The sequence below is a fragment of the Panulirus ornatus genome, chromosome 5 (assembly GCF_036320965.1).
Source record: "Panulirus ornatus isolate Po-2019 chromosome 5, ASM3632096v1, whole genome shotgun sequence".
Taxonomy (NCBI): Eukaryota; Metazoa; Arthropoda; class Malacostraca; order Decapoda; family Palinuridae; genus Panulirus; species Panulirus ornatus.
In genome coordinates this window covers 5,914,085-5,930,761 of record NC_092228.1, presented here as the reverse complement: position 1 = coordinate 5,930,761, position 16,677 = coordinate 5,914,085, and the positions used below count along the sequence as shown (strand labels likewise).

The 16,677-nt window shown below is 43.9% G+C and overlaps 1 protein-coding gene across 1 annotated transcript; it reads left to right on the top strand.

Annotated features, from left to right (window-relative positions):
• The first annotated feature begins 7,245 nt into the window (after positions 1-7,245).
• On the top strand, positions 7,246-12,712 carry LOC139746962 (uncharacterized). The gene is made up of 2 exons (XM_071658666.1): positions 7,246-8,029; positions 10,920-12,712. Exons 1-2 carry the CDS (start codon positions 7,246-7,248, stop codon positions 11,438-11,440), a joined length of 1,305 nt encoding a protein of 434 aa, XP_071514767.1. The 3' UTR covers positions 11,441-12,712.
• Positions 12,713-16,677: the final 3,965 nt, after the last annotated feature.

The window sequence follows — 16,677 nt, the reverse complement described above, 5'->3', positions numbered from 1 at the left end:
GAATTGAGTTAGATCCCACGATATTGTGAGGTATATCTCTCGCTTATCCTACAAATGTCATGTACCTGAGGAGGAGGATTGTAATGAGATGCAATGAGCTGTGAGAGTCGCAGGACAAGATAGACTATTAAACGAACCTAATGTTGAAACAGCTAAACACAAGTGAAACCGAATCTAATAGAATGGTTTGACACGGTTTTAGGGGAACGATGGCGCGGTGGAATCGACGTACCATCTGAATAATATATTCTACAAGGCTTGCAACCAGGGTCCAGTGAAGGAAAGGACATATCGAACACGGACACGCGGAAACAGGTTTAACAAAATCTCGACAGCTCAAGGAATAAAACTCCTTCGTGACAAGGGTTCGACATTTTCAGTCCGACTCGCCAAGTTTCCCCCCCCACACCCACCTAATTTTTCGCACTATTGTGTCGATTTTCTTTCGCGCCCAGAGTGTAAGATTTTTTTTGTCCCATGGAGCGAGACTCTCTCTCTCTCTCTCTCTCTCTCTCTCTCTCTCTCTCTCTCTCTCTCTCTCTCTCTCTCTCTGCCAACCGCAGCACTAAGGTATTGTCAAATACGTTTCTGAAGAATAACGCGAAGGAAAAAAAAAAAAAAGAACAGTAGGCCAGCAGCCAGATAGTAACACGAAGCAAATAAAGTGGCATTTGGCGAAGACGTTGTAACTAGAGTAGAGGAGTAACTAACTGAAGTGTGATTATACGGTAAAGGAAGATAAGCCAGTGCATAGCAAGGCTATGATAGATAGTGTGTGATTGACATTAATCAACAGGAGGTAGTCTTGTGGAAAACTGATTGCGAATCAGTGAATTTAGAAAACTAACATCAGAGTCCGTACAAGTACGTACAGTAAGACCAATAAGTATTGTCACCCTTGGGTACGCCGGATTTCAGACTGAGCACTGCCTCTCCCGTCCTTTGGACAGGGGTTGGTATTGTACGTAACTGCGACGTCACTGAATCATGGCAAGTGACAGGAATACTGTCACTAATAGTTGCCCATGTTCCCATACAAGAGAAAAATATCAGACTGACCAATGACAAACCAGATTGCAAGAGCTTCTTTCCTTTCAGGAGTTTTCGTTGGTTGGCTGACTCAGCTAACACCGGCAGGCCCTTTGTTCTAAACAAATGAAGCCAGGATGGTGGCAGCAGCTACAGATAATGGAATTTATTGACGAAATAATAAAGCAGAGCAGCACTCAACAAAGATGACACCCAGCTCTCATCATCCACGCCAGCACATGAAAGGGAATGAAAAATGTCATGCTGGAAATAAATAACAGATAATGACCAAGCAGGTACTTGTAATTACAATTAAGGATCCAACAACTGTTGCTAGTTATGATGAAGAAATTGGCGAAATGTTATGAATAACGTACCATGCTGAAAATTGTAGATATAGTGATTAATTTAAAGAAATCAAAAGCCTTTTAAGGCTTCCAGAGGAAAATAGACATATGGAGCAAAAAGACTATATGTCATGTAATAGGAATATATATTTAAAAAGCTTTGTAATATATATATATATATGTATATATATATATATATATATATATATATATATATATATATATATATATATATATATATATATATATATATATATATATATATATATATATATATATATATATATTAGAACAACACGTTACTCGTACCTTAAATCTAAAACTTGTCGTAGGAAACTGTACTTAGATGTACCCAATAAGGCTTTTGTTTCATTCACACAACAGTGTCCAAATCATTGGTCCCGAGGTTGAAACAAATCCCGAATTGCACGATAAAAGGACTAGGAATTTTTTTTTTCTCGCATTCATATGACTCTTCTCTTTCAACATTGCCAACATTGTCCTCATTGCAATGTATTTTTATGACGTTTTCATGTCACTTGACGAATCAATTCCTGCATCGTTTCCAGATTCCTTCTCTCGTCTATTGTTTAATTCTTTGTGTATATATTTACTTTCAGCTTTGTGTATATGTTTCTGTGAGTCTGACTGAATGTACGTATGAATGCAAGTCTGTTTATGGGTGTATATGAATGTGAGGGGACCCAAATGAGACTGTATTTGCTCCAATGTGTTTTTAGAGCCTTTGGACATACGTGTTTTTCTAAAAGATGTTCTTATGTTCTTAATACCCCGACCTCAATATCTTCATACTTTCCTAAGGTTGAATCTAGTCGTAGTAGCCTCTGCAGTCTTGTACTTCCATGACATCACTCAAACATATACGTTATTCAGAATTCCTTGATATATTCATATTCCTTCGACCATACAAGTGGATATTGTTCTACAACGTACCGGAAGACTGGAAAGACTGGAGAATGCGAGTAAGGGAAAATCTCAAGAAAAAATGAGTACCCTAAACCCAATGTTTACTCTCATCTATGATTAACAAAGACTCCATAAATAAAGTTCTTACAAGATACACGTTAACTTTATTGCCAGTGATTTTCTCCTTGTCCACTTACCCCTTCGACAACAATGGAATTTCCCATCAAATACAACTTCTTTCGATGTTCTTCTCTGGGGTTTCATAATCGGAACAGCATCATCAGCAAAATGCAACTGATTTATGCCCACCCATCCGCACCTCCACACACACACACACACACACACACACACACACACACACACACCTCACTGAGTGAGGCAGTACTTCTAAGTGAACCCCAATGCCATACAACTAAGCGACCTCACTTTGAGTGGCAGTGGCCTCTGATGACCTCATATCACAGAGCTAAATGATGCTCCCTTCGTGTACCGTCCTTCCGGCTGACCTGGCTCCCATCTGCCGTGGGTCCAGGGGGGGAAAGTGGAGGGAGGGAGGGAGGGAGTGGATCCAGGAGGAAAGGTGAGGGGGAGGGAGAGAGGAAGAGGAGGAGGAGGAGGAGGAGGGAGGTAAGATCTGTCCAACAGACAAGGCTGATCCTCTCACAACAAGACGGATGCTGTAGCGGTCGCCCAAACCTCATCCTCGAGGCAACTCCACCAGCTCCCAGCTCGTTTGTCTGTATCGCGAGGCTGTGTATCACTATCAGTGGTGTGTGTGTGTGTGTGTGTGCGTGTGTGTGTGTGTGTGTGTGTGTGTGTGCTGAGCCCTGTATCTCCTCCGTCTGTAGAGTGAGAGAGAGAGACATGTAATCTGGCACGACTTTATCACACGTGTCATAGAAGTCTGGTCCACGACTCTTCATCGTTCACTAGTCCCTCAAGTCTGTGTTGCCCGAGTGTTGGGGGATGAAAAAAGAAGACGACTTCTATATCATTCTCTTCTGTTCCATATATTTCCCCCCTCCCTCACTACTCTTCCGGACTAGATATTAAACACGTAATTTTCCCTCAGTCTGAAGACGCTGAGTTGGGCCTTGATTCATCCCTCGCATCCACACAGCAGCTGTGTCGGGCGGGTTCTTCCTTCTCTTCACAGCACCATAACTCACCCCCAGTACCATTCATCTCCTCCCCCCTTTCTACTGTCTCCTTACTAGACTAACACTATTTTTCTACGTTTGTATCCACACCTGCCTCATTCATCCCACTCGTGTGTCCCTGTCCTCTGCACCTTATCTCCTTGATAAATAACATCATGTCCCTTGGTAACGCCTGGGTAAATAAAAGAAAAAAAAAATGTTCATCGAATCAAGAACGAGTTTCTTTTTTTTAACTTGTATGATATCCTTTTCGTAGATCGTTTACAAAATGAAAAAAAAAGGACTGCTGTACTGCGTTGATTCCCCTGTCGGAGGCGCTGAAGGAGGAGAAGGGTGTTACAGATCAATTCAGAAACGAGGAGCTGTACAGTGTTATTCCCAAGCGTCAGAGGCGCTGAAGGAGTTCTTAAAAAGCCTACGTCAGGGTGTTCCTCTAGATGCACTGTGTGAGTCTTGGCTTCAGAGAGAATTTATGATGTAGCAACATAAAGACCTGGGTTTGTGTGTGTGTGTGTGTGTGTGTGTGTGTGTGTGTGTGTGTGTGTGTGTGTGTGTGTGTGTGTGAGTGTGTGTGTGTGTGTGTGTGTGTGTGTGTGTGTCATACTCCTCACAAGACCTCATTCTTCCCTTGAAAGCCTAAGGTTATGGTACTTTCAAAACACCGAAGCTTATGACTCTCTCTCTCTCTCTCTCTCTCTCTCTCTCTCTCTCTCTCTCTCTCTCTCTCTCTCTCTCTCTCTCTCTCTCTCTCTCTCTCTCTCTCTCTCTCTCTCTCTCTCTCTCTCTCTCTCTCTCTCTCTCTCTCTCTCTCTCTCTCTCTCACACACACACACACAAACACACGGGTGACAGGCGCGTCTGCGAGCAATGGGAGTACTTCGATCTAGAGACAAAATTAGGGGAAGAGCTCACACAACACCCTTCTGGTACTGGTGAGGAGAGGGATGAATATTCGTAGGGCGTCTCCAAAGTGTGCTTTAATTCACTACATATATCACCACGAGTAAGAGGGCAATCTTCGGCGAGGGTGTATCCCCAGCAGCAGACGAAAAGCAAGTGTAGTGTCTCCGAGGACTTTCTCACCCCGTAAGGGACCTACCTTACCTTGCTCCTGTGTGGAGAGTAGCCTCGAAGCACAAGCAGCCCCATGAAAATGGATCGATTCTTCATGATAAATACAATAATACAATAATGATAATTCTAACACATTTGCCTTATCCATCAGGTCCTCTCATGGCCAACATAAACACCTTCTTCACGGACCATTGGAACGCCAAACACACGACCTGCACAGAGAAGGTGGGCACCATAGATCCACTGGTGTCATGCAGGATCAGAAGAGACCTTGGTGGCTCCAGAGACCCACCAATGCCACCCAGATTCAAAATAGACCTTGGTGGCTCCAGAAACCCATCATTGCCACGCAGGGTCACAAGAGACCATGGTGGCTCCAGAGACCCACCAATGCCACCCAGATTCACAATAGACCATGGTGGCTCCAGAGACCCACCAATGCCACCCAGATTCACAATAGACCATGGTGGCTCCAGAGACCCACCAATGCCACCCAGATTCACAATAGACCATGGTGGCTCCAGAGACCCACCAATGCCACCCAGATTCACAATAGACCATGGTGGCTCCAGAAACCCACCAATGCCACCCAGATTCACAATAGACCATGGTGGCTCCAGAAACCCACCAATGCCACCCAGATTCACAATAGACCATGGTGGCTCCAGAGACCCACCAATGCCACCCAGATTCACAATAGACCATGGTGGCTCCAGAGACCCACCAATGCCACCCAGATTCAAAAGAGACCTTGGTGGCTCCAGAGACCCACCAATGCCACCCAGATTCACAATAGACCATGGTGGCTCCAGAGACCCACCAATGCCACCCAGATTCACAATAGACCATGGTGGCTCCAGAAACCCATCATTGCCACGCAGGGTCACAAGAGACCATGTGGCTCCAGAAACCCATCATTGCCACGCAGGGTCACAAGAGACCATGGTGGCTCCAGAAACCCATCATTGCCACGCAGGGTCACAAGAGACCATGGTGGCTCCAGAAACCCATCATTGCCACGCAGGGTCACAAGAGACCATGGTGGCTCCAGAAACCCATCATTGCCACGCAGGGTCACAAGAGACCATGGTGGCTCCAGAGACCCACCAATGCCACCCAGATTCACAATAGACCATGGTGGCTCCAGAAACCCATCATTGCCACGCAGGGTCACAAGAGACCATGTGGCTCCAGAAACCCATCATTGCCACGCAGGGTCACAAGAGACCATGGTGGCTCCAGAAACCCATCATTGCCACGCAGGGTCACAAGAGACCATGGTGGCTCCAGAGACCCACCAATGCCACATGGTGGCTCCAGAAACCCATCATTGCCACGCAGGGTCACAAGAGACCATGTGGCTCCAGAAACCCATCATTGCCACGCAGGGTCACAAGAGACCATGGTGGCTCCAGAGACCCACCAATGCCACCCAGATTCACAATAGACCATGGTGGCTCCAGAAACCCATCATTGCCACGCAGGGTCACAAGAGACCATGGTGGCTCCAGAAACCCACCAATGCCACCCAGATTCACAATAGACCATGGTGGCTCCAGAGACCCACCAATGCCACCCAGATTCACAATAGACCATGGTGGCTCCAGAAACCCATCATTGCCACGCAGGGTCACAAGAGACCATGGTGGCTCCAGAAACCCACCAATGCCACCCAGATTCACAATAGACCATGGTGGCTCCAGAAACCCACCAATGCCACCCAGATTCACAATAGACCATGGTGGCTCCAGAAACCCACCAATGCCACCCAGATTCACAATAGACCATGGTGGCTCCAGAGACCCACCAATGCCACCCAGATTCACAATAGACCATGGTGGCTCCAGAGACCCACCAATGCCACCCAGATTCACAATAGACCATGGTGGCTCCAGAGACCCACCAATGCCACCCAGATTCACAATAGACCATGGTGGCTCCAGAAACCCACCAATGCCACCCAGATTCACAATAGACCATGGTGGCTCCAGAAACCCACCAATGCCACCCAGATTCAAAAGAGACCTTGGTGGCTCCAGAGACCCACCAATGCCACCCAGATTCACAATAGACCATGGTGGCTCCAGAAACCCATCATTGCCACGCAGGGTCACAAGAGACCATGGTGGCTCCAGAAACCCACCAATGCCACCCAGATTCAAAAGAGACCTTGGTGGCTCCAGAGACCCACCAATGCCACCCAGATTCACAATAGACCATGGTGGCTCCAGAAACCCACCAATGCCACCCAGATTCACAATAGACCATGGTGGCTCCAGAGACCCACCAATGCCACCCAGATTCACAATAGACCATGGTGGCTCCAGAAACCCATCATTGCCACGCAGGGTCACAAGAGACCATGGTGGCTCCAGAGACCCACCAATGCCACATGGTGGCTCCAGAAACCCATCATTGCCACGCAGGGTCACAAGAGACCATGGTGGCTCCAGAGACCCACCAATGCCACATGGTGGCTCCAGAAACCCATCATTGCCACGCAGGGTCACAAGAGACCATGTGGCTCCAGAAACCCACCAATGCCACCCAGATTCACAATAGACCATGGTGGCTCCAGAAACCCACCAATGCCACCCAGATTCACAATAGACCATGGTGGCTCCAGAAACCCATCATTGCCACGCAGGGTCACAAGAGACCATGTGGCTCCAGAAACCCACCAATGCCACCCAGATTCACAATAGACCATGGTGGCTCCAGAAACCCATCATTGCCACGCAGGGTCACAAGAGACCATGTGGCTCCAGAAACCCACCAATGCCACCCAGATTCACAATAGACCATGGTGGCTCCAGAGACCCACCAATGCCACCCAGATTCACAATAGACCATGGTGGCTCCAGAAACCCACCAATGCCACCCAGATTCACAATAGACCATGGTGGCTCCAGAGACCCACCAATGCCACCCAGATTCACAATAGACCATGGTGGCTCCAGAGACCCACCAATGCCACCCAGATTCAGAAGAGACCTTGGTGGCTCCAGAGACCCACCAATGCCACCCAGATTCAAAAGAGACCTTGGTGGCTCCAGAGACCCACCAATGCCACCCAGATTCAAAAGAGACCTTGGTGGCTCCAGAGACCCACCAATGCCACCCAGATTCACAATAGACCATGGTGGCTCCAGAGACCCACCAATGCCACCCAGATTCACAATAGGCCATGGTGGCTCCAGAAACCCATCATTGCCACGCAGGGTCACAAGAGACCATGGTGGCTCCAGAAACCCATCATTGCTACGCAGGGTCACAAGAGACCATGGTGGCTCCAGAGACCCATCATTGCCACCCGGATTCACAATAGACCATGGTGGCTCCAGAAACCCACCAATGCCACATGGTGGCTCCAGAAACCCACCAATGCCACGCAGGATCACAAGGGACCATGGTGGCTCCAGAGACCCCCCGGAGCCAACAAGAGACCATGGGAACGACAGTATATCCCGATCGTTATCTTGCTGATAACAGGTAAGTTGTCTTTAAATCAGTGTTATCGTATTATATTTTTGGTGAGTTATAATCAAAAAAATTAAAAGACTACCTTTTTCTTTCTCCATTTTCTTTGGGGGAAGGGTTACCAGCTTGCTTGGGTGTCTACGAAGCTGTAAATGAAACTATGAATATTATTGTAAACCTTTATTTCCTTACAGGATCTTCATCTCCCTGTTACATTTTAAGTTAGTAGCTTTAAGTGATTTACACACGTACACGCATACAATACGAATGTGAATATACATACACGAATGTACACAAAAATATACACAGGTAGTTATGCGTGTCCACTTTGATCGTAAACTGCACTTCATCACATCAAGAGCCAGCCAGTGGCTCCTCTTTCTCCTGCAAATCCCCATCCAATAGCTCTTCCTCCTCCTCCTCCTTCTCCTCCTCCTCCTCCAAGACCCAACCAGTAGATCCTCCGCCTCCTCCTCCTCCAAGATCCAGTCAGAAGCTCCTCTTCCTCTTCTTCTTCCTCCTCCTCCTCCTCCTCCTCCTCCAAGACCTAACCACTGGCTCTTCCATCTCCAACATCCAGCCAATAGCTCCTCCACCTTCAACACTCAACCAGTAGCTGCTTCTCCTCTTCCTCCTCCTCCTCCCGCCCACGTGGGCAGATGGTTGGGTCAGGCCACCTGCGGAAAACCTAATAACAGGCAGGTGGCTGGAGGCCCTGGCTCATGGGGTAGGGTGTGTGTGTGGGGTGGGGAGTTAGGGGGAGGTCTCCATCACCTTTCCTGGATCTCATCTTCTGGAGCAGGAAGTGGGACCACATTCAGGTTTGGTTTAATCTCCCTCTCCTTGATTGGATTCCTGAAGGTTGAGTCGGTTGGCCGGCTGTGATTAGCTGGAGGAGGAGGAGGAGGAGGAGAGGTCTTTGGTGAGGGAGCAGAACCTTAGGGGCTAGACCTTGGTGGAGGACGAGCAGTTGTTCTATAGGTCTTGGTGAAGGAAGATGTGGGACCAGGAGTGTGACTGTGACTACTTATATATTTACCCTACTTAAGCCAATTATCCCCAAGTTATAAGTGCAAGTTATAAGTGAGGGGTATATGTTGGGTTATAAGTGAGGGGTATATGTTGGGTTATGAGTGAGGGGTATATGTTGGGTTATGAGTGAGGGGTATATGTTGGGTTATGAGTGAGGGGTATATGTTGGGTTATGAGTGAGGGGTATATGTTGGGTCTCAGACCACGAGATCATACCTTGCATGTGCAAGGGCAACTGGGTGTGTCTCCCTGTCTCATACTTGGAGTGGATGACATCATCAGCCATGCTTAGACGGACGAACAGACTGATAGACAGACGATTAGGAAGACAGACGGATAGATAAGACTAAAAGCGCTATCGGCGATTCCCAGGGTGAGTCTTCACCTTACACACAGAGTAGCTTAAGACAAGGAACATTTCCTCGTGTTGTTGGAAGATATGACCAGTTGTACCATTCTCTCTCTCTCTCTCTCTCTCTCTCTCTCTCTCTCTCTCTCTCTCTCTCTCTCTCTCTCTCTCTCTCTCTCTCTCTCTCTCTCTCTCTCTCTCTCTCTCTCTCTCTTACTCTATGAATGAATGAATAACTCACAGGGAGAATAGGCATCCGTGCTTCCCCTTCCTCCTCCTCTCATCACCCCAATCTCTAACCCGGGAGCCGCTCTCTCCCCATACGCGTGGGAGATTGGAAACCAACAAATCTTACAAAACATCGCCGCGAGCGATTACGCAATCTGGAAATCATTTTACGCAGGATGGGGTTCTGCGGAAGGCGTCATCTGTTAATGCCCTCACTGTAATCAAATGAAATGTGTCGTATAATTGACTCCATAAACAAATGACGTGACAAGTACTTCCATAAGTTTCCACTGGCTAAATGCATAGAAATCTTGCTGCTATTATATATATATATATATATATATATATATATATATATATATATATATATATATATATATATATATATATATATATATATATATATATATATATATATATATATATATATATATAATATATGATAGTAATGAATAATGACGTGGTGAAGAAGGCAGCACACTTCTATTAGGAAAGCCAATCTATGACGTGACGAAGCAAGTACACGCCTATTACCAAAGCCAATTTCCCTACCGATGAAATTCACTCCAGCCTGGCCAGGATTCCGTTCAACCTGAGGGAATATAAGACTTTAGTTTTTGCAAAAAAGGGGGAATAGGCAGGAGATAAGAGCCTTCCGGGATTATAATCTTATAACCAACTTGAGTGTGAGGTATGGATTCGTTCGTCTGTGTGAGAACGTACTCTTGGCACGCTAACTCGTGGTGTCATTCACCATCTTTGAAGTTATAGATCGAGACAGCTATGATATCCAGGCTGGTCTAAATTCTTTCTATAGGAGTACTTGGCGGTCTCTAGGATCCATAATCTAATCCTTAAACGTCCCTTAAGGACACCAACTGAAATTAGTGGTGTCCTTTTAAGTGAGAGATTTTGAGAGAGAGAGAGAGAGAGAGAGAGAGAGAGAGAGAGAGAGAGAGAGAGAGAGAGAGAGAGAGAGAGAGAGAGAGATTTTGAGAGAGAGAGAGAGAGAGAGAGAGAGAGAGAGAGAGAGAGAGAGAGAGAGAGAGAGAGAGAGAGAGAGAGAGAGAGAGAGGCAGGCTCCACTATGCCTAAGAATCATCTATTTCCTGTTGCTTTTCAATTCTCATATCTATCCACACACACACACACACACACACACACACACACACACATGCACACACACACACACACACACACACACACACACACACACACACACACACACACACACACACACAAACACACCGTGCATGGATATATATCTCTGTATTTCTGTATGTTTATCTACAGGTCATAGGAATCGTGATGAGGACGAACTTTTCGACACAAAGGACTACGGGCGTCGCGACCCGGTTCGCAACCCAGCCTTGGAGTGCGACTGTCGCGAAGATGGAGCTATGGAACTCCAGGCCAAGTGTGAATGTTCTGGTGTTGGAACTCTGGATAAAACCATCGTAAAATTATTCTTGCGAAGGTTACCTTCAGGCCAGTGGGACATATCTCTCTTCCTTTCTTCCTCTTCTTCTTCCTCCTCCTCCTCCTCCTCCTCCTCCTCCTCCTCCTCCTCCTCCTCCTCCTCTCCTTCAGAGACTTCGCCAAACTGGAATATAAAGAAGCACAGCAGTCCCCTTCCGACGGACGTTCCACACCTCTCTACGCCTGGTGTTGATGACACACTGATCGACACTTCAAAACAGGATCGAAAACGATCTTTAACCACAGACTATCTGAATTCAGTCTTTCATACACAACCTTATACATTGCTTGAAGCTTCTTCGACGAATTGTCACAGATGTATGATTAGATTATAAAGGAAAAAAACCTTCCCTGACGAAGGTCTTAATGATTCCATGACATTGTCCAGCTCCTCCACTCAGATCCTGGATCATACCATTTCTCTTTGAAGAGATCTACCTCTTCCAGGAGCTCATATCCCTTCGACAATTATTGACAATTATCAAAACCTCTTCCAGTGGACATTTTGTTTCAAGAATATCATTCACCAGCACCTCCTAGGCCACAATTCATTATTCATGGATTAATAATGGGGCTACCAATATACCCAATTTTCGAAATGCCTCCGTCAAGCTTAGAGACGTTAAATGTAAGTATTAAAGATATCCTCTTACGTTCCAGGACCGTTTCTAATGCTGCTTTACCAGTTCCAGACTTGCCTGGTATCACAAGTCACATCCCAAATGAGAAGGATCATATATTTGTCACTCTTTCTTTCTACTCAGCTCCTAATTCCAGGTTCGACCACGAAATATCATAAATTTAAGACTTTTATACATCCCTTTTCATTTTCTAAATGTTCTTCAAGATGGCGTTCCAAAATTAACTTTGGATGATATAGATGTTCCTGGAATCAATTTTGAATGGATACTCGTCTGAGGTAGAACAGGTTAGTGACCTGGCATGAATTGGAACGTACATTATTACATCAACCTCTTTTCAGAGCTGTTATTTTCCCGAATGCTCAGTTCTATGAGACAGTGAATAGTGGTTCCTAAAGGTCGTCTTCTGGCAAAGACAGAAATATGAAGCTATTTATAAATCAAATCCAGTTTAATCTTAAGATAAATCAAAACCTTCAGTCAAATTGAGTCTGCCATGATCATCCTCAAAAGGTCGTAGTCAGTTTAGATTCGATTTCAAGACACATAAAGGATCCAACATTAAGTTCTTCATCCCACCTTCGTCACATTGGAAAGTCTGATTGGTATGAATATAAGTGAACCTCAACAGAAATTAGTTCCCCCCCATGAAATGGTTTGTTAAAAAGTCGTTGATGCCTCTCTCTCTCTCTCTCTCTCTCTCTCTCTCTCTCTCTCTCTCTCTCTCTCTCTCTCTCTCTCTCTCTCTCTCTCTCTCTCTCTCTCTCTCTCTCTCTCTCTCTCTCTCTCTCTCTCTCTCTCTCTCTCTCTCTCTCTCTCTCTCTCTCTCTCTCTCTCTCTCTCTCTCTCTCTCTTCCCCTGTGACGAAGCGAAAGCTTGACCATCAGCAGGCGGCTCTGGTCCCTTGGTCTTGCGAGGCGATACAAGTGCAGCTGAGCTGATGAGAAACAAAGAGTTCTTAACAAATTTTCATTTTTTCGTCCTTTCTTGTGTCTGAGGATCACCTGCTGAAAATGGGAAGTCATTTTCGAACCTATGGCACCGAGGAAACACAAAGGAAAAGAAAATCCCTCAGAATTAACAGTACACACAATTGGTTTAGGGTGAGCGAGATCATCACCGAGAGAGATGGATGTCCCCCTGCTTTTGCTGGCCTGTGAGAGGGTTGAGGGACCTGTCCGATTGGATGTATAGACCCTATCCATCCCATGGCATAATGGGAACGAACAGCTGATGGAAAGGGAGAGAGAGAGAGAGAGAGAGAGAGAGAGAGAGAGAGAGAGAGGACCTCGGGAGAACATTTCGCCGACAGTGAATTCGTAGATACGGTGACAACACCACAGTAAGCAATTTCCTACCACTGACAAACAGTTATGTATGGCTTTTAATGGTAATTCGTCATCACTCACATACGCAGGTATGAACCACGTACCAACTCAGAACATCATATCAAGTTTATAGTTAAGATTGACATCCATAAGAGTGAAAGAAGTATAGTTTTTTTTTCCCCCCCTTTCCCTCCTCCTCACTAGCGTAAGCAACATAGTGCTCAAGACCACTTGTGTATATGTCCTCCCTCCCTCAATGTTAAACACACCTCTCGTCCCGATGATCCCCTAAGATAAATGTTTATCTTTTGAAATTAAGGTCTACGTAATTTGAAAAGGTATATATGAACACTCGACTTACATATGTGGCTTTAATCAGGCGCTGCCTCATCAAAAATGAATAAGGCAACTGAGGAAGAATTAGATTACATTCAATGTCTCTAAACCACTAGAAAAATAAGTACTATTCTAGTGAATCTGCGTACCATGTCCTAGATGTATTTATCTTATCAAGACTCAACAAAACTTTGCATCATCAGATTAAGTCACTCGTTGTGTGAGCAGTGTTTGCTAACAAGGCGCTTCTGTCCCCAAGGGGGCTTTATATACACTTTACACCTTCTCCGTTTTCTCTTCTTCATTTTCTTTACATTTCTTTTTTTTTTCTTTTTTTTTTTGAGGGGGATCATCTGGTCATATACCCTTCGTGTTGCCGAGAGTGATATGTTTATTATTTTCACTGCATAAGTTGGGTGATAAATGAGCTGCAGGGAAAATCAACATCGACAGGTTATGTGTACAAAACTCCATGAAATGGTTGTCTAGGATAAGTACTAACATCAATATTACGATTATCATTGAAACGCCTAAGCAATAGTAAACGAGCTCTGATGAATTATGTAATCACCTTCCATCATATTCTATTCCGTATCTATCAGAGGGTGGCCACCTCCCTTCACCCCCCCATCCATAGCGGAACATGACATATAGGATAACTTCATAATTATTTATCATATGATAACTCCATTGTTATCAGTACTCGACAACTCTACGAATAACAGAGTTATTGATTTGATAAGTTTCTGGAGCTAAAAAGTAATTACCCTGAAGTATGTTTACTTTCACTTTTTGCTGTTTTTCTGAACTCATTAAAATCTGGTTGAAACCTCATTAAAATTACCGGTTTTTCATGCTGAATGTGATTCTGGGATTGAAATGATGTCTAGTTGGCGGGGGAGGAAGGAGGAGGGAAGGTTAATTAATGCCTGAAATGAAGGCTATATGTGATTACGCTTTAATGATCAATTTACTTCATATTTAGAGAATATCTGTCACCTCAGTAGAGCGTTATGACATATTGTCCAAGATTATTTCAAGTATAGAAACTTTTTATGATGTTATGTTTCAATTTTAAAACAAAAAGGTTTTGGCCTAAAAAACACAAAAAATACTTTTTTCTTTTTTTTCTAAGTTCATCAGATTTGCTTGAAAACCACAGTATAAGTACTATTTTTCATGGTGAATACGATCCTGAGGTTGAGCTCTTGTTTTCAAGGTAATTGAGGCCCGTAATTAAGTCTGTACATTATTATATTATGAATATAATTCGCTTCATATTCAGAGAAATTATCTTTTGACTCAGAAAAGCATTATAAAATATTTTTCCAAGTTACCTCTCGTATAGAAACGTTTCATGAAGTTATATTTCAATTTTAAAACCAAATTTTTTGAGGGCTAAAAAAAATACCCTGACATTATTGCTGTTTTTTCTGAGGAATTAAGACATTCAAATTATAAACTGCATTCCCCAGCCTGACATATTGCAACATGAATATATATATATATATATATATATATATATATATATATATATATATATATATATATATATATATATATATATATATATATATATATATATATATATATATATATATATATATATATATATATATATATATATATATATACTGGTGCAGTGTAACAACTGGGTATACAGGCAGGGCTCATGAATTTGCATATAATCAAGTAAGACTCCAGTTGAATTAGATTACACATAAATTCCCCCTTTTTTTCCTCCCATCACTTAATACACTAGATTCAGTTTAATGAATTTAATACAGAAGGAAGCTGAGTAAGGTTGGGTATACAAAATACAATCATAAATCATGATGGCGGGTGAAAAAAAACATATAAAATATTATACCCTTTTATTTTCATGTTCTAGCAAATGAGGATTTAATTTCTCCATTATTGCTGTAGCACCTGCGAGTAGATGATGCATTCCGGCGGAGTCTGGGACTCAAAAAATGAAGCTTCTGAGCTCGTGAGTTTGAACCCCCGATTGTGAACATATGAAGCAACGAAACGATTGCATATTGTTACACTTCATTACGTTTTGTTTTCCTCCTATAGTAAGATTATTTCATCTGTTCTTTACCTTCTAAATATATGTAAAATGTAGTAAATTCTGAATGTGTGGAATAAGAGATAGACTATCTCGAGCCAGTGTTTCATTTCGATTTGATGACATGTGATCCAATTCTATGTCACTCGTTAGTTAAAAAACGTATATGTTTGATTAGTCCTCGTACCCTATGGATAACTGTTGATCTCACATCTGCAAGAACCTTTCTAGGCGAGGTTATATACGGAAATGCTCAATTTATGACACCAGGGAACGCTAGAAATAGGGTTCTATGACTATGTTGGTCGCTGGAATGAGTGTTCGTTCGGGAGTACACAAAGCAGCGAGTCGCCACGACTGACAGGATAGGAAAACAACATTGCAGAGTGTAAGGTCTCTCGTAGACTCCCAGTATCAACCACTGGACGATGATCGTTGTTGGAGATCAACTGATGTGAGAACTGAAAGTTCAGATGTTGGAACTATTTTGTGTTTACACATTGAAGACGACAGGACGATCCCGGCATACGCCACGGCCAGAAGGTTAAGGGCGATGGTACGATCCGTGAGTACAACGGTACGACCCTTTTAAGCACGATGGTATGGGTTCTTGTCCTCTGACCTCTGATCCTTTGAGGCCAGGTCAAGGGCAGCTCGACAGTGTCACAGTGTAGGAGTCCCTCTTAGATAACTGGTCGTAGTCAAACTTCAAACATTAATTGAAGACTTTGGATGTAGATCTAATGTCCTAAAACGTGTGAAGTTGAAGTTTCCTTTCAACAAAATCTACAATAAAATACTTTCTAGCACCATCAAACAAGTCTGTAAAAGCCCGTTGTGCCCCCCCAACATAAACCCAGAACCCCAGACAAAACTGGGGAATGTTAATCTTACTTACAAAGAAATATTCAACGTTTTACTGAAATTAATTTCTTGACCAGAGTTTGACTATTGCTTGATCCACAATCAGTACCTAAAGGTATGCACCAGCTATTCAGGTGATGATTCTTCATTTGTCTATAACAAATCTACATCATGTACATTTCTATGATTGTGTGAAGAGTCAAAGGTTATCAGTGGATTCATTTCTTTGCATACCCATGTGTGTATGTGTATGTGTGTGTGTCTGTGTCAGTCTGTGTATATTTGAGTGTGTGTGTGTGTGCGTGTGTGTTTAGTCGTAGAATCCTTAATCT